This window comes from Centroberyx affinis, unplaced genomic scaffold (assembly GCF_046629955.1).
Source record: "Centroberyx affinis isolate AG114_WGS23_722 - 3 ecotype Tasmania unplaced genomic scaffold, CSIRO-AGI_Caff_v1 ptg003570l_1, whole genome shotgun sequence".
In the NCBI taxonomy this organism is placed as follows: Eukaryota; Metazoa; Chordata; class Actinopteri; order Beryciformes; family Berycidae; genus Centroberyx; species Centroberyx affinis.
Genome location: NW_027281500.1, coordinates 193,003 through 212,587, shown reverse-complemented (window position 1 = coordinate 212,587; position 19,585 = coordinate 193,003). Strand labels below are relative to the sequence as shown.

Here is a 19,585-nt window from a genome sequence, read left to right as displayed (position 1 = left end):
CTCGTCATGTGCGGGATACTGTAGACATTTGTTCCAAAAAAACGGAGAAAGCCTAAAGCTTGTATTCAAGCTTACGTCTTCCTTTTTTTTCCCTGTAGAAGGAAATCGGCATTAATGCAAAATCTGACCCAATTTTTGTCAACAACCCCCCAGTGCCAGAGATGAACGCTTTCAAAAGGACACCTCGCCAGAAGAAAAGAATAGAGAAAAAAGACTCCTGAAAGATTTGGATGCATGTGTGTGAGGAGAATGAAATTAGAGAATGAATGAATTTTAGTGTAAAAATGGATAAAGTGAGTTTATCTGGAGCATGCTTTACCCCATTTTTTAGTTTACCCTTATATTTATTGTATACAGAATCATAATATCAGACTGATGTAAGTTAAATGAGCATAGGGTGTTTTCAGAGAAATAAAACCTAAATTAACACTCTTTTTATTTATTGTTGTTTACCCTTGTTGATCATTGAATAGAGTTTTTTTACCTGCTGTTGCCTGCTTTTATATTTACCACTACATCACTGAGTAAGGTGTGTGTTTGTGTATGTGCGTGTGTGTGTGTGTGTGTGTGTGTGTGTGTGTGTGTGTGTGTGTGCACGTGTGTCTAATATGTGCCTGTTATCTTTATGAGCACATCTGTGCATGCGAGCATGAGTGTCCTAACCTGTTCCTTGTTGCTTGTGTATGTGTGGTGGCCCGATGTAATTAGCAGAGCACATATACACTGATACTGGAGGAGGAGTTCTCAGCTGTCTAGTACAGTCTGTTCTGTTCTGGTCTGGACTGTCGCATATTTACCAGCTGTCAGCCTACACACAGCATCACCCCCACATCCCACACACACACACACACACACAGGCAGGTGTGCACGTGTGTGTGTGTGTGTGCTTCAATCTTTCTTTGCGACCAATGAATATCAATGACTGAGTGTGCTTCTCACAAATACACAAATTTATGGCATTGATACTGCAAGAAATAGCCATGGTGAAAACCCACTGTGTGACCCACTTCCACTGATTGAATGAATAAAAGGATTAATAAGTGTCCAAAAATGGGTCATATCCCTCACTTCATTGTGTGCATGAGTTCACCTCTGTACCTGTCTCTCATTTCCACTCAGCGATTGCCAATTCTGTGTGACAGAGCAGAATACAAAACACCCTGAAAAAACACTCCAAACTTAAAAATGGACTAAATAACTAAAATGAATGATGATGGAGAGGAACACACACACACAGCCAATTTATCCTCCAAATGCACTAATGAATGGAGAGGGAGAGCTGCGCAAACACATACTGCCGCTTTCTCTCTTCTAAACACCCACTTACCCATTCACCCACACTCACACAGCCAAATTATATATGGATGCTAAAGCAAATGCAGTAGAGAAGGAGCACACACACACATGCAAACTGTTAGAAACAGTGACTCATCCAGTCAGTTTCTTGCCTGGGAGCGCTAATGAGCTAGACGTGGATCTAAATGAGATGGCAGTGATCCAGCAGAGACACTGGGGCTCTAACAGGTGCTAATGTGGTCAGGCCCGCTGTCTAGGCTTGACACACACCGCTGAGTCACAGTGAGAGTGGATATGACTTCATGCAGCAAGGGTTTGTTTGGGTCAGGATGGCTCAAAGATTGCCATGAGCTAATGTCTGTGTGTGTGTGTGTGTGTGTGTACGTGTATGTGCTTGTTTTCGGAAATGCGGGAAGAGATAATTACTAGGCTCCTAAGAGTCATTATACTGAAGAAGTAGCATTCTGACAACCGGAAGAGAGAAAGAGAGAGACAGAGGAGAAAGAAAGTGGCCGACAGATGGAGAGATTAAGAGAGAGAGAGAGACAGGCAGGAGAGGGATGGAGAAAAGAGGGAAGGAAAGAGAGCGAGACATGATGATGAGATAGAGAAAAAGTTTGTGCGATAGGGAGAGAGAGGGAGGGAGGCAGAAAAGAGGAGAGGGGGTCAGGTATCTCACAGCAGTAGTGCTGACCTAGTTCAGGGTATAGCAGGGCAAAAGCTGTCATGTTGTATGTCACGTCCAGCGTCATGTCCGCTTGTGAGGTGCGAGCGCTGAGAAAGCTGAGAATTACTACTGTGAGTTCAGTCTATGTCAAAGGTGCACGTTCTAAATTAAGTGTTTAGCCGTATGAGGTTTTGCCAACGAAGAAATAAAAGAAAAATACCAAAAAAATTACTACACCAGTGATGAAACAACAGGTGACATGGCAAGTGAAAGCACTCAGGGAGAGAATCAGCAAGAGTGGCCTACTCTAATTTGCTCTATAATAAGAGCAGAGATTAGGGTTGCAAAATTCCGGGAATTTTCAAAGTTGGAAACTTTCCATGGGAATTAACAGGAATTTATGGGAATTAACGGGGATTTATGGGAATAAACGGGAATAAACCAGGAATTTACAAAATTGAAGGTATGCTCTTAATAGGGAACTTAAATATAGTTGGGGAAAATATATTTTAGCATAATCCTGACTAAAACAACCAGATATCATGCAAGTACAGTTGAATATCTATGCTATTCCTCAATCACATGCACATAGCACACTGCTTACTGCAGGGCTACAGAGGCCACGCCCCCTACATGCAACTCAACATTCATGTTTTTGTTCTTCAATGAAAGAATTGATTGTTCAATAAAATATTTAACACTTGATAAAGTTCTACTTACAAATAAATCTGTTTTAATTGTATTATTTTGGATGGATGTCTGCTTATAACAAAACAAATATTTATGCTTGGATATGATACCTTTCCATTAAATTACCCTCAATTCCCAGTCAATTCCCATAAATTCCCATTAATTCCCATAAATTCCCATAAATTCCCATAATTCCCATGGAAAGTTTCCAATTTGGAATATTTCCAAAATTCCCCAGCTTAACTTCCCATGGAAATTTACCGGAAACTTTCCGGAAATTTACCGGAAATTTTCCACCCCTTTGCAACCCTAGCAGAGATACGGGCTGCAATTGACAAACTACAACCACAATAAAACTCAATGAGAGATGAGTCAGAAACTCACGGAGTTGTCCAACATGGAGTGTCGGATAACTCAGCTACAGACATCTAATGTGGTACTCCAACAGGAGAATAATGAATTGAGAGAAAAGGCTGAACAATTGGCAAGCCACAGCATAAAATTGAATCCGCACACATTTGGACTGACCGGGGATGTTGAAAAAGGAAACCCTCCAGACTTCACCACAACACTTTTCAAAGAGGTATTCTAGGACAGGGGTCTTCCGTGTGAACCAGCGGTGGAAAATGCGTGCAGATTTGGCTCTGAGAGCGAGTCTGGAAACAGCAATTTGTGAGAATGCAGTGATATTCAGGAAGCTATTGTAGAAAGAGAATTGAAGGTGCAATGCCTGCAATGTGCAATCAGACAGAGAGAGATACTGTATAAAATCTCCTCATTCTGCAGATTCTGCAGTCTGCTGCCTAAATCCAGGACAAATTTACTGCAATCAAAAGCAATGCTACAATGCTACATCTGAATGAAATTCATTTCCAAGTCTGGCCTTAACTCCATTTCTTAACACAAGAAATGGAGCCTGTCTAGTGATTTCTAGGTATTTGGAAGAGACATTGAACATGTTGCTTGTTCAATATAGGCTATTCATTTACTTGGGCAGGCTGACCCAAATATTACCGCTGTATGGGAAACACTGCTCATGTCTATTTGAAGGAAGGGAATCACACATGATGGGCTGAACATGTTTGGCCCCCTAACCCACATTAGTATCTGTGGATGAGAACACCACTCCTGTCCTAAATCAGAGTTAATATTAACACTATTCCAGATGCAGATTCAGTCTACCTCAAAAAATAAAAACATATTCAGTAAACGTCAATCAGCAATATTTACAACACACGATATATTAAATATCTAGGGTGGTAACGCAGGTTTTGAAAAAGCAAAAGGAGGTTAACAAATTCAAGTGAACATCTGTATCTCGTGAGCAGCTCCACATGGAATGCGGTTTTACACCGCATGCACACACCAAAGCTGTCATTTTCCACCTAAATATAGGGCACAGATGATTATTCATGCACCCCCCCCCCTCCCTTTCAATCCTGTTCGACTACCTCCTACCTGAACAAAGAGGGAGAGAAGATGAGGGCAGAGGAGGATGAGATGAGGGAGCGGAGGAGAAGAAGGGGATTTGCCACTGCGCTGTAGGGTGCCATGGAGGATTGGTTCAAAACCGCTGGATTATAACAAGGGTTGGGGGGGTGGGGAGGCGTTGGTGATGGTCCATGTGAATGTGAATTCAATTACCGAGCAGCAGGCACCAGAGAGACTGAAATCTACGACTTTTAGAGAATATAAAAGCTAAGCCGCTGCCAGGTTTTCCTGCACATTTATGTTTTCTAATTGGCAAGAGACGAGAAATCCTCACACGCTTTTTGCATTCAAAAGGTGAGGCGCCGATACGAGTACAGCGGAGACATGACAAAGGATGAAAAAGGAGAGCAAGTGATAATGAGAAAGGCTGAGGAAGAGAGAGGAGGGGGGGAGGGCAAAACAGAGACAGAAAAGGAAATTTGGACAGTGCAGTGCAGAGGGAGAGCGAGAAAATGAGAAAAACAGCATGCTAATGAAGTCTTGTTTTCACTGAGAGGCAGGGAGCAGGCGGTGACTGACAGAATCCACGGTGAGACGGGCGTCAGACACAACACCTCGATCAGAACAGACGACCTCATTGCATCAGAAGCTTACTACCCTTTCATCATTGCACACGTTTTTGAGAAGTCAAGAAGTTGGCACCCAAATTTGTCAAGGGCATGACTTGCATGGCAAGACGAAGGAGGAGGATGAGAGGAGAGACACAATTGACAAACTAGAGTAGAGTGACTAGATTTCTCATCTCAGTAATGGAGTGAAAGAACCGTGGAGTGGCTGCCAACACACAGCAGTTCAACTTCAATAGATCCATACAGTGAACTGAAACTGAAATAAATGGGATGTTGGTTCCTGGATATTTGGATGCTGCTCCCGCTCCCATGCCTAACCTCAATTTCCTGTCGCGTTAATGCCACTGGCTGGTGAGCACGCTACGTTGGATAAAAAGGGATTGGCTATTTAAAGCTGGGGTCGGCAACTTCGGAGAAATGAACAGGAATTTGAAGGTATACGATAATAAAAACAGGCTCAGGCGTGTGCATAAGAGTGACAAATTTAATAAGTTCCAAATCTTTTACACAAAATCTGTGAGCTCAGTAGTTGTTACTCAAATATTCGCTGGCAAAATGTTTTTTTTTTGGTCACACAGATTAACTACCACAGCTACAAACACAGGACCTGGGATAGTCGCAGAGCCCATTGTAATGAACTAAAAATTAATTAATCAAATGTTCGGAAGCATCTGTTTCCAGTCGTATTCACATGCATATGTTGATGAATCCCAATCACTTGTAAATGGGAAGTGCGTTCACAGGACCTTAATTATGAATTAACATAATTGCGCTGCCTCAGAAATGCCATATTATGCAAATGAGAACGCCCACGTTCATAATCTTATGGACCAAAATGGCACTGAACAAAGTGAAAATGAGGAACTTCAGTGAGGCAGAAACTGTGGTAATGGTCAGTAGGGCTGTCCCGAATAAAATTTTTTGGGCTTCGGAGCTTCGGTAGTAATCAACAGCGAATATTCGAAGCTCCGGCCACGGGGGGTGGTTAAGCGTGTTAACCTTCAAACTGCTTGGCTTTCCATACATGGGTAACAGTTCACCCGACAAAGTTCACACATAGTCACAGTTCCTCCTCACAAAAACACAGCGCTTATACACGGCGAGCTACAAAGTGAATGAAGAGAGGGAGCGGTAGTAACGAGAAAGCCGGTGAATCAGAGAAATAAAACGTTATTTTCTGATTGTTTCACGGCGGTTACGGTCTAAAGCGCAGAGAGAGGGAGAGAGAGAGAGAGAGCCCCATATCAAAATACCGGTAGCCTACCTTAGAAAAAAGATGAAAAAAAAAAAAAAAGATCAACAGAGAAATGTCTTGCTGCTGCTTCTCCTGAGTTTTGTTCAGCAAATTTGACAACTCACAGCTTGAATTTCAGGTCGTACTTTTTTCTCTGTGCCACCATGGCGATCAGCTAATGTGACTGACATTTGACTGCAAGTAAAAAAAAAAAGAAACTGCTTCGCAGCGTCAATGGCAACCGGCTTACGGATTACATATAAAATTACATTTAAAAAAACGAATATCCGAATCCCAAAATTTAAAACCGAATACCTACCCAACGAACGAATATCCGAATAGTCGAATATTCGGGTCCAGCCCTAATGGTCAGTACCGTCGCAGTTTCTCTGCAGTGGAAGCAGGTGCATTACGGCCCCACAAAAAGCTGACGTGATCATGGAGCAGGTGAACGCCGTTACATCCTCGCAGAGAAGCATGCAAAAAATTAAAAGACAGCGGTTTGATTTAAAAAACTGTTCACTAAAAAGCACATCGCTGCCAACCAAAGAAACACCAAGGCCACGGGAGGAAGCCAGGGAATAACTGCTGCTGTGCTCTCTCAAAGTGATAAGCACATCGGTGCCACCGCTGGGGATGTGCCGGTCTCTGGCATTGTTCCAGACGAGGACAGTGACATCATGCCGAGCGCTGAAACTATTCACTGGCTGATGGGCTCAAGGGAACAAGCGTTTCAGCCCTTTAAAGTCACAATGTAACGGCATTTTGAGAGAGGGTTCATTCAGAGGTGTAAGCCAATGGAATATCAGTTAGGGAGAGAAACAGTTTTATTTAATAGGAAGAGCAGAGGGTCGGGATTGGCATAAATAGTCAAATAAGTGTATGATAGTTTGCTAAAAAGGCAAAACCTTTTTTTTTTTAACTGGAGTGTGAATTTAAATAACCTCTCTAATTACAGAAAAAAAGAACATTGATCATTCAATGATTGATCATTAATTGAAATGGCATCTACAAAATATCAATGTTTTAAAATTTCTCTCTTTATGCTTTTATACTGTTATAATTTGAGAAAAAGTAGGCATACATTCAGAGGAGTCTATTTAAGGTCCAGTTTCATCAATAAATGATGTAAAAGACAAACTGTGTAGTTCACACACACTTTACTCATTCTGTGAGTCAGCCGTACATTTTGATCAGATATAAGAATACTAAAAGTTTGATGAATACACAACTGGGCATAAATGTCCCTCTACTAACGTTTTACACACAAAAGCCCTAGTATCATTAACGGACCTTGACTTTCACCACATCTAGTTTTTATCCAGGGAAATAATTTATAAAAATGTACTTTGATCTAATATTTAATGTGATCTTAAGATCAATTTTCAAGTGCCTGCACCTTCAATTTCAACATGCTTTGCAAAAAAGATTGCCTTGCGAACGTGTCTTTCTCTCCAAAGCGGGGTGTTAAAGTCGTTGAACCAACCTAACTGAAAAGCTGTGGGGAACAGCAGCTCATGAGTCAAAAAATTCAGCCAAATCCCTAAAAGCTCTCTCTCTCCTAAAGGCGTGATTTGCCAAGTAAAGGCAGTGGAGCCATGGTTGAATGACAACTGTTTACTTTTTGTAGCAGACTATTTGTAAGACATCCTACCCTGACTTTAATATGAAACACCTTGAGGTTAATAACAAATCTTGCATTCCTCAAGCCTTAATTTACTGGTTTCTGCACACTCCAGTAACTGGCCTAACATAGAAAGCCACAAAGGAAGTTGGATTTTAACCTCCCTGCTGCGAACACATGAACAGGATCTGGGCACTGTTAGGATCCCAGATTGGACTGGTGGGATCACAGTGATGGGAGGGAACAGGGGAGGGAGGAGAATTTAAAAGGAAAGACAGGGTTAATAACCGGGTAGAGCAGAGCCGATGAGAAAATATATCAAGGGGAAGGGATGAATTGGGCAGAAAATAGCAGAAACCAAACTTTGAGGGCCAATTACGCTTTAGAGCTTCACTGCCACCACACACACACACACACACACACACACACACACACACACACACACACACAGGTGATGTCAGTAATCATATCACCGGGAAGACAGGAAGGTGAAGATGAGTCACAAGAGTCTGAATGTGTGTGGGTGTGGGTGTGTATTCTTGTGTATACGCATGTGCAATCTGAGGTTGTGGTGTGAATACATGTGTTGCAAGTGTGTGTTTTTCAACAGGATGAATCAGCACGATCATCATCATCATCCCCACTGAGAACGTTTTTTTTTTCCTGCAAATTTTCACCCTCTTCAGAATTTGAAAACCTGAAAAGACATTAAATAAAATATCCTCACTCAAAGTATTGATGCAGGCCTTGTTTGTCAAGACAGCTGAATACCAATCTATTTCTGTTATTCAGACTGAAACAATAGCCTTAAAGCCACTGAGAGAGAGAGAGAGAGAGAGAGAGAGAGAGAGAGAGAGAGAGAGAGAGAGAGAGAGAGAGAGAGAGAGAGAGAGAGAGAGAGAGAGAGAGAGAGAGAGAGAGAGAGAGAACTGACAAGGCAAGATTGCTCCATTTTTCCTTCAAGTCAACCAGTGTTCTTACAACAATGGAGCAATTTCCTGATGTTGAAGGCTGAGGAGCCAATATAAGGGTATCATTGTGTTCTTTTTCAGATCTGGGTATAGACACAGATTGGCTAATAACACAAAGTGGCTTTACTGGAATCACATAAAAAGTAAACCCGGTGGGACAAACAAAACCAAATTTAGTGGAAGCACCATCTTTTCTGTTAGGCAAACAAGGCAGCGTGATAATTTTGACTAACTGGTTGGTGCACTTGGTAGAGGTCAAGCCAGTCCGTGGGGTTACATCACTGGACTGGTTTTAGAGAAGAATTCCTTTGAAATCAGCATTCAACTCAGTGTGATGGCGTCTCTAATAAATTATAAAGCACTGGACACACACACCAGTCAATATTGTTATGCAGAGCCATCAGGATTGTACCTTCCGTGTGTGTGTGTGTGTGTGTGTGTGTGTCTAATATCTGTGTGTGTTCCTGCAATGTGCGAGCGTGTGTGCTCCCACGATGTGTGCAAAGAGGCATTTGGTGTGACAGGAAACCATGTCTCTGTTTCCACACTGTCAAACACATGAATGTGCTCCTGGTTATAAAGCTGGCTAGTGGAGCAAACAATCAGAAGAAAATTATGTGCATCGCCTCCGGCACTTGCGCCCCGAGGCAAATTATAGTCATTCCAAGACTTCTGCGATTGTGTTTTTGTTTTTTTTAAGCTCAATCATTCCCCGCAAATACCGCAAGTGCTTGCGATTTTGAACATTTCCCCTGGAAGCCCCTCAAGTCCTCAAACAATGGGCCGCAACTGGCATAGACAACAAATAAACAATACATAGCACTTCATAATTCTGTCTGCCAATCCAAACCAAACATATTTAGTCACAAGAGCCTTAGAAAGCCAATAATGACAACCTATAATCACAGAAAACTACAGAAATCCACTGGTGTGCTTTGTCTCCACATCTCTGCACACCACATCCTTTACCTGGAATCACTTAAATGGACTCTTTTTCTCCTTGCTTCATTTTCTCAACCTGTGAAAAACTCTCCCAAATGTCCCCTCTCCCCCTTATAGGATTCACTCCTTCCCCTGGATGTGTCGAAAACCCAGGAAATGGCTCCGCTGTCCGCTCCGTCAAATCACACAGGAGGAGACACAGGAAAGCTGACAGCGAGCTTCAAAGAGGCGTCCCTCAGCACATGGAGGGCAGGGACGCTGTCAGCTCTTACTGTCGCTCTCTGATAAATAACACAGCAGTATTCAAAGTGGCGACGTGGGTAGTGCTCAAACATCTGTGTGTGTGCGTTGTGTGTGTGTGCATGCGCTAGCCCTCCAGTCAAGAGGGCTTTTAATTAGGTCAGGCTTGTTTCAAAGTCAATACGTATTATTAATGCTCCCATGGCTGCGGGAGAAGAAGGGATAAAAACTCAATTTGTACTAATAGCCTGACAACAACTGATTGCTCGCTCATTGTTCATTTCTTGTTTCTGGCTTCTACTCTTCACTCTGCATCATGTAAAAAAGGGAGGAAGAACATTAGACGTAAGAGGGAGAAGAACAGGAAGGAGAAGAAGAGTACGGTCTTTGTGCCATGCTTGGAGTAACCCATTTTTTGCACACATTTTTCCATTTTTATTCTTCATTTGCATAATCCATACAGAACGTGGGAGTGAGGGAAGCAGGTATATAGGCAGGGAAGGAGAGAGAGACAGAGTTGGGTGGGGGGGGTGATATAAAAACAGAGAGAGGCAGCACAGACATAAATACCTGGTTTGACACAAATCAACTACTTCTGTCTGTCTCTCTTGCCTGATTTTTCCCTCCCACACTATTTCTGTGATTGTGTATATCCCTCTTTCCCTCCTTTTCTATCAGTAGGCCAAAAGGAGGGGGAGAATAAAATAAACAAGACCATTTCTCCAGAGCTTCTCATTTCCTGCCTCCCTCCCTCTCTGTCCCTCTCTGTCTGTTTCTCGGATGAGCTGGAAAAAGGTGTGAGGAAACTGGTAGTCGAATGCAGTTGCCTTCCTCACCTTTGTTTGCTGCAGCCTGAGGGAGAGCAGGAGCCGTGTGGCTGTCACAGAGGAGGATGAAATAGATTACCGTGTCCTGAAGCCACTCTATAAATGGCCACAATTGATTTGGGTGTATTTCCTCCCCCTACATCCTGCAACCTTCCTGTCAGAGAGCACTCAATATCCACCGTGGGGTGAAGGGTTGGTAAGGCGATAACAGCGGTAGCAACAGGGGTGAATGTAATACTGATAACGGTGAAGCGTAACGGACAGGTACAGTTCATAAAGGACCTAACAGGACGTTTTGGTCAGAGGTCCCGAGAGTCACTCCTGCTGACTGTGGCTAAAGCTAGATAGTGATGGGTAAGAACGCTTCCATGCCCCTCTGCATGGGAACAGCCTGCAGAAGGATTTGAAACGCGAAGCTCTGGTTCCTTAATGAGTTTGAAGCAGCTGTTAGTATTGCGGGAAGCAAATCTTGGAAATTGTTGATGCTTTGATAAAGATGATTATTTTAGTGCTGTGCCTCTCTCACATTGTAAGTTACTATGAAATGTTTTTCTTGCTGTATTTGTATTGCTGTCTGTCACTAAATGTGCTGCTGCTACAGTATAATGGCCAGGTTTCCCTTCTAGAAGAAATCATTGATCTTAATGGGACAAACCTGGAAACGTAAAGGTGGTCCCATGCAAAATAGGTGAAATGTGTAGGTGTGACTTCTTAGTCTGAATGCCTGGTAAAACATGGGTGAAGGAAGGTGCTGGTGTGTTCAGCCATAAGCAGCCGGGTCTGTCCTGACAGCTCTGCTTTAGGGGAAGTCTCACACACTCCACAGTTACTATTACCCAGGTGCTATGGGTGTCTGCTGGAAAAGGAAAGAGTTTGCTACCGTGGGCACAGAAGTGGCATATCCTTCAAAGCACATTAGTATAACCAATCCAATTTTAGAAGCAGCCTTGGGCCTTTGTGGAAAAGTGTTCTTGCCTCATCCTCTCCTCTCTGAAATGTCAAGAGGTTTCATGGAAAGTTGTTCTCCTTACCAGACTGCTTAAAAACTACCAGCTATATACAAAAAAAAACTACTGGTCACTTCTTGACTATTAGGTCTATGAACCATCTCTTCCTTTGATTAAGTGGTGGAAGAACTACACAGTGATGGAAAATATATAAATACACCCAGGAGGAATGCAGGACATGTATCTTTAATTCAATAACTATTACTGACAGAAAAAATGAGCAAGATGTTTAGGTGCATCACATGCAAGTCTTTTCTACAATTTGACTGAGGACTAACTGAATCACATGGTATAATATGATCAGCATTCGCAAAGCGTGGAGAGCACAGCGAGAGCATGCTGCCAAACCCAAACCAGGCAGCTCTGAAATGTGCAGCTAGAGAGAGAGAGAAAAGACACAGAGGGTTCCAATGAATCTGGGACAGCCCAACCAAACAGCCCCGTCCGCTGCGGTCTATTCTTCAATTGGGAACAAGAGAGAGCTAACGTTCCTGAATCTGATCCAATACTTTCTCTACGCTCTTTTCATCCACTTATCCTACCATCTCTCTCTCTCTTTTTTCCCCCTTTCCACCTCCCCGGGAAGCTGACAGAGCACTTGCACAACTCGGGACTCACAGGAGTGGAGTGCTGAGATCCGGGCCGCAGGGCGAAGGGGGTATTATCAGCCAACGGTTGCCACACAGACACACACGCACTTCACACTCTCGAATGATAAATATTTTACAGAGCTGCCAAGCGCAGCCACATGCAGGCCCCGGGGACTCAGGCAGGCTGGCACTTCTCTCCAGTAGGCTTCAATAGAGCTTGGATAAAAAGAGCTTTCCGTGTTGAACTTGATCCAAGGGGCCAGAATTCAGGCACAACAAGAGAGCAAGACATCTGTTGGTTTGGCCTCTGTGGATGTAGAGTGCAGGCAGTCACAGTGACTTACTAGTTTGTGGTGTGTGTAATGTTGACTTGAGCTAGTCTGTGTGTGCCTACCCATGCTTGTCCATGTCTGTGTGTATGCTTGCATGTCTCTAAGTGTGTTTTCTTGTTGTGTGTGTAATCCAGCATGCGCTCATTGCTCAAATGCCTCTTACCGTCTCCATCAAACGACCTTATCCTGAACAGACAGCCTGACAGAAAGGTAGAGGACTGACACAGCTTTAGCATACCTTTACTGAAGCATGAAGGTTTCCAGCTGGACCTGTTTTAGTGACCGGGGCAGAGCTGCATGATAATGACAAAAAAATCCATATTTTCTTTATTGTGATGTGAATTGGGATAAATATGGATGCAGCCTTTTCTATGTATGTCTTTTCACGGGCTTAAACACAAAAAAAATTGGAGAGGATAAAAAAAATAGCAAATTGAATGTAATGATTGATTTTCCCCAATGTGCAACTTGACTTGTAAGTCAAGGATGCTGCATAGCAGCAAAATACCATTTAGGAGGCTGTCTGAAACACTTCAATAAAAAATTGCAGTCTCTTCCAATTTAAAAATTGTAGTCATCATTATTTCCATATTATTTATATTTTTTTATTTGTGTGTAGCCCTGGACTTAAATCATAGGTTTAAAGTGGAAATAATATTTTCTACTGTCCCATAGCAGAAAATGACATCTGCGGGGGTTGTTTGGGTTGTTGATTGGTTGTTGATCTATATCAATGACTCAACAGGTACTAAGATTTCTACCTTTTCAAAACTGACTTTCTGACCCGTACTTGTTTGGAACAAAAGCCCATTGCTCATTCAGGTTCAAGACACTCCCACCCATTATCTGCTCCCCATGTGTTTTCAACAGCTCAGTCATGGAGGACAGCACTAGCGAGCGTCCAGCGTCACAACACATTTCAGCTATGAAAGCTAAAAAGCCTTGTTCTCAAGCCAAAAAAGGTTATAACAAAGTAGTATTATTATTACAGTATTTTTGCATCATGACATATTACCTCTGCACAAGACACTTCACTAATTAGCTGACTTAATCATTTCAGTGACACGCCACTGTAACCCAAGGGAATGGGGGAGGTGAGAGGGGTCATAGTTTACTTACAGCCCCATTAAAATCTGAGAAAAGTAGAAGTAGCCCCTAACTGTAAAGTGACTGTGCTTGCTACCTGACAGATGGTAATGACCAAATGCATGGCAAAACAGAGTGTAGGAGCAATACAGGCAGGCCAACCATGGCTGGAGGAAGGCTTCATGCAAAGCTTTCAGATGAAGCTTATTTCCTAATTTGGTGCCATGGGGTAAAGCCAGTGAGAAGCACCACTGAGTATTAATCAGGGCCAGTTTATTGCAAAGCAGGCCCAGGCCGCAGCGCCATCACACTGGCTGCCTTCATGCACTTTGTACAGATGGAACGCTCTCACTGCCTGACTCCTGCTGTCACGGGTGATGTGAGTTGGAAGTGTAGTACTGACAGACCCTCAAATTACAGAGCTGTCCAATTCCCAGGGAAGGGGAGTGGTTGTAAACATACTGCCAGATTTTTGCACTTGCACACAGCGCGCGTGTGCGCGCACACACACACACACACACACAGTATTCCACTAAGGAGTGGGAAAATCAGAAAGGAGGAGGAGGATACTGGAGATTTCCTGCTCCAATATCTCACCACAAAAAATGTTATGTATTGATGAAAGCCTAGCTACATCACAAACTTTGGACGGTGGTTTTTGTGAACTTTTGACAGTTTTATTTTTTGACTTTGCCTCCCAGCTTGAGCTTCAAAGCCTCCCACTGTGGGACCACAGGTTAAAATGCACAGATCTGATGGATTACATTGTTACATTAAATAGGTCTTGCTTGATAAACTTTGTCCACATTTCTGCATGACAATAGCTCTCACCACTATCATCTTTTCGAACCATTTGTAAATAGTCTTAAAAACAGTCAGTAATATGTTTTAGTGACTGTTTCTTTAAACTTGGACATTCCAATATAAAATTAGCTCTTCCATGACAAGTTTTAGCATAACACAGCGAGCATAATACAACATTAAACCGGTTTTATATAGGCTACTATAGTTTCTTTCTATAACAAACCAGCCTAACAACTAACATTACAGAGAGCAATGCTTGCGCTGACATTTTACGGGCCGTAAACAAAATGATATTTAGCCTACCTTTAATACAGTCCCACGTTTAAAACTCATTTCGTCGTCTGCTGTCGCTGTGAAGTCGAACTTGGCTGTGGCCTCCATAGAGAAAAAGCGTACAAACACCGTTTAGGGGTTTAAAAAACTCAGAGAAAAGGCCCCTTTGAAGTTTCCAGCGGAGTCTGAGTTATTCCTCCAAGAAGTAAATCAAATGATGTAGTAAGTAACTAAGAGACACCGCGGTTCACGTTTTCTCTTCCACACTAAGCTCCCGCAGAGGCGAAAAACTTCACGGCGAGTTCCTTTGTAGCAGAAAAAACACCCGAGAAATAGACTTGCTACAGCACAATTCAGTATATCGTTACATAACATTAGATAGCAATTCACAAACACAGAGCATCTGCTGTATTTAACGTGCTGCCGCGCCCAGACAATACAACATTAGAGGTGAATGTGACCAGCGGAGGAAGGAAACGACGTGATTGACGTTTCCTCGGGCCAATTACAGCGCACGCTCTCATTAATTAGCCAATGGCATTGAGGGGAAAGCCCCGTCCAATAACCAACGGGAATGTGTGTGGACAGCTTTGACAGCCAGATGTTGCTTACTGATAGTAGCCAAATAGTAGATCAGGAGCATTATTATGTGGTTATTTATGAATTGAATTGAAAATGCATGGAAAATCCAATCCCTGGTGTTGGAACTGGAATGTCACCCAGCTCTAAGAAAACAGAATTTGAACTGAATTGCAATGACAGGAAACAGAATTTAATTCCATGAATTTTCTAATCCACTTCTAAGAGAGATTGGGTTGACCTGATAAACATTATAAATCAAACATTATGAATCTAATAAAAGACAGTTCAACAAATCAAGTACATTCGATCATAATGTGTTATGATTACATGTTTTACCACCTGAAAGGTCCCATTAACGTTTTATGACATTCAGTATTGATAACACTAACATTGTTTAATCTTAGGTAAGAAAAATTTAATTAAATTAAATTAAATTCAACTTCCTGAAATTCCAATTAATTCCAATTCGGTTTCCTGCAAATTCCAATTCCAATTCCTCAGTTGAACTGGGATTAATAAATTCATTCATGAATTGACCCCAACCCTGGGTTATTGAGTCTGTCCATACACTTACAGATCAGGGGTTCCCAAACTTTTTAATGTCAAGGACCCACAAATAAACATAAGAATCATTCATAAGATTTTGTACTAAGAAACGGCATCTGAGAAGTCTTCTTCTAAGTAGATATAATGTAGCCTAGTGTGGAACTGCATAACTGTCTGCTCTGTAGTTGTGCTGAAGTGCGCAGTGCAACCTATGAACAAAACAGTCAATTCTCTCACTGCACCCACATCTAAGTGTGTGAAATAACTGTGAAATTAAACTTGTCCTCATTTTGAACCACTGGTCTAGATACAGACAGAGTGGAGTCCAACCCATAAGAGAGGAAGGAAAGAGAATTAATGTTAAAGCAATAGTCCACTTAGTTTTGACATGGGGGTTATTTGGCAGTTGAGTTGAGGAGTCATATATCCCTCCGCTACGTTGTCCTCTATCGATAAAAATGCTATTTGGCGAAATTATGCTCTAAAAAATATGACCAAATGTCAGTTGAAAATTACAGTGGTAATCTTTCAGTCTATTTTCGTGGCCTCATTCAAATGAATTGGAACTAAAAATCTGAACGCTACAAACTCGTCCAGCTGCATCCAATCTTGGTGATTCATTTATATTATGGTGGTCATGGCGGTCAAGTGCCACATAACGCCCATGTTAAAACTGTGGAATATTGCTTTAAGAAGACTCCATCTGTGACAATTTGAGTTTTTCAGGCAAACATATAACACAGTAGGCCCTCGTGACCATAAAAAGTGAAGCAGGGTCACAAAATGCTTTTGTCTGTTTTTTCACAATGTGAAAAAAGGACAAAACGATAGCTAACAAGCTAACATTACCACCTGGCAACACTTTGTCTCCTTTGTGCAGCCGATTCTGAAAAGCTGTCTGGGCACATACTTTTGTGTGCTCAGACAAGGGCAAACTCAGTTGCTTACCACTGTGTAATATGCTAATTCTGACATGCAAAACTGACATTAATAAAGAATTTCATTAAATGAGAATGCAGTTAGTGGATTGAATTAATAAACACTCTGACATTTGCTGTGGGATGAGGTGGGAATGTCATGCTGTGCGATTGTAATGTTACCACTTCTTTGTGCTCCAACCTAGTCCAATATGCACTCCCACTTTCTTATTGTTTAATGATGATTCATCTGTGCAGTTGGCTAGCAGGTATGACAGCTAAGACAAAAATAGGTATGAAGTGGACATCACCACATGCTGTCCTTAGAAAATGGTGTTTATCTTTCATGGATGTGCTCACATTAGAGGCTTCTATAGCCAAAGTGAGGGGAAGCAGGTACAGCTAGAATGCTTAAATCATGTCATTAAATAATGTAATTCAAAAAGTAAAATCCAGTTATGTTGAGCAACTAAACATACATTTTTTAAGGAGAGGTATACCTTAATATTTTGCACACACACGCACACACACATACTGCAATCTTGTTTTCCATTCACCTTCACCTGATATATTCAGTGTTCCGGGTTACATCCACCTCCAAGCATGTTATCTTAATTGCTCTCGGTTGCGACCAGTCACATATGAATGCACAACATTGCCTGGGGCTCCTCGACGGGCCTATTTATGACCCACAAACCATGTTACGGTCACATTCAATTTACATGAAAGAGACGTGTGAGGACTCCAAATGAGGGACAGGAAGGCCATCTAGCGGTTCAAAGTGTAAACTCTGTCTGCGGCTGTAGGGGAAATGGTTCCAAACCGTCCAGTCTAATTAACTTGACGGATTAATCTGCAAGTGAGTAGAAAAGCCTAATTAGCCTGCAACAAAACGTTGCTCCTTTTGGGGGTTTTGGACACGTCAGTCAAAGCTGCGCCAACTTCGCTTTAAATGCCACAAATAATAACACTTCAGAATGCTTCAGAATATGTTGAGATACGTTTCAGATCACATTCATTCTAAATATATTTTGGACACTGGGAATACATCTTTCCATTGCGCTGTGGACATCTGCAAGTAGGCTATGGGCCAACATTAATTTGGGCCAGTCAAACACTCACTATAGGAAACATTTTTGGGTCAATTTCTATTTTAAAACACACCCGAGCGCGCACACACACACACACACACACACACACACACGGAGTATATGCACAACACATTGAAAAGAAACCCCCCCCAGAAAACATTGAACGTGAACTTCAGACATATCACTATATCAACAGCCTATATGTTTACTTATTGTTGACACTGGTAATGGGTATTGTATTGGGCATATACGTATGTCTGTGTGTAGCCTACCTGTTGTACCTGCATGATGTGTCTGTCCTGAGCACTCACCTTGTCCGATATGCAGTGCCGGAACACTGGCGCGTGGGCGGGCCACTAGAGGCGCCAAATTTGTCCACACTTGTCTTAATTTGATTGTAACTAGGGTGACACTGGGTGACACAGCATAAATACATTTATCGCGATCTACAAAGAAAGAAAAACAGAAATAAACCTAATATGCTTTTGGAACATTTTACTCCTTGTTTTACTGAGACTGAGTTACAGCAACAGGTTGACTTCTACTCCCAGTCTATCTCGCGACCTGCTCCCGACGAGTAGCTTTGAGTGGCTTTAAGTCTCTTTCAGTAAAGTAATAATAAACATTGCACTACGTGAGTTGATTTAAGAGACACGAGACACAACTGGGGAGGATTTACTAAATTGGTTTGAATAGCGTAATATATTAACCAATCAAGGGCGATGTGTGTGTGCGTTGGGTAGGCCTACGTTGTGCTTCGGGTGAAGGTAAGATAGCTACCTTTGCAGTTTATTTTCATGACTTTTTGCTGGGCTGTGCTTTTTATATACTTACTGTGTTGTTTTTCTTGGTTGGAGGTTGCGTATTTAACAATTGGCAATGTGTGATGATGGTTAACGGGACATGCACGTTGCGCATTTGGCATTGCGTAATGGTGAAAGCATATGGCAATTTGGCAACAAAATACATGTCAGGAACGAAGTAACGTGCAAATTTTCATAGTAGATTATCCTATTTTTCTATTTTGCATGGTAACGTTGTGTGTGTTTGAGAGAGAGAGAGAGAGAGAGAGAGAGAGAGAGAGAGAGAGAGAGAGAGAGAGAGAGAGATAACTGATTGATGCTGTGGGTCATTGTGTGGCAATATCAATGGGCATTATATTGTTATTAGATTTTGAGTTTGTATAACACCCCCCCCCCCCCCCCGCCCCCGCCCCCGCCAAATAACATTGAGTTGGCAACCCTACGTGAAATAGTTGATAAAACGTGAGAACGCGTGGATGAGCGGCATTTTTAGTTTTGCCCGGGGCGCCTGATTGGCACGCGCCGGCACTGCCGATATGGCAATAAACTGTTACATCTGAATTGAATGTCAGCAAGGGACCACTTTGATCTAGCCTACACTTGATTTTCTCCGAAACCATCTAGGCAAAATAAATTGTTTTTTTTCCCCTCTCACCAGCACTTGAGTAAAAAACAAACAAACAAACAAACAAAAAAAACTGCAACGCAGTCGCAAGTCCGCACCGGAGAGCGCGACACAGATTCACTGACGCTCTTCAGCAGCGCACCGATGGATATTTTTATCCTCAGTGAAGGCAGGGAGCGCGCTGGTCTGACAGTGGGTGACAAAATGCTTATGCTCCAAAAGATGACACAACTACTACTTAATATCTGTAATCACTATTAAGAGAGTCAAGGGGAAGCTTGTACTTCAACTGGTGTCTTTTTTGGACACTTGGCAAGCAAGCACTTGTTGATACTTTTTAAACTGAGCTGTCTTTGGATATACTTGGGATTTTTACCG

General features: G+C 42.3%; 1 protein-coding gene across 2 annotated transcripts in view; it reads right to left on the bottom strand.

The window, feature by feature from the left end:
- Positions 1–15,059, bottom strand: part of LOC139661644 (growth factor receptor-bound protein 2-like) — a 29,976-nt gene extending 14,917 nt beyond the window's left edge. For both annotated transcript variants that reach the window (XM_071540160.1, XM_071540161.1), the window contains exon 1: positions 14,674–15,059. In XM_071540160.1, coding sequence (XP_071396261.1) covers positions 14,674–14,751 — 78 coding nt within the window. In that variant the 5' untranslated portion in view covers positions 14,752–15,059. The remainder of the gene's footprint in view (positions 1–14,673) is intronic.
- Positions 15,060–19,585: the final 4,526 nt, after the last annotated feature.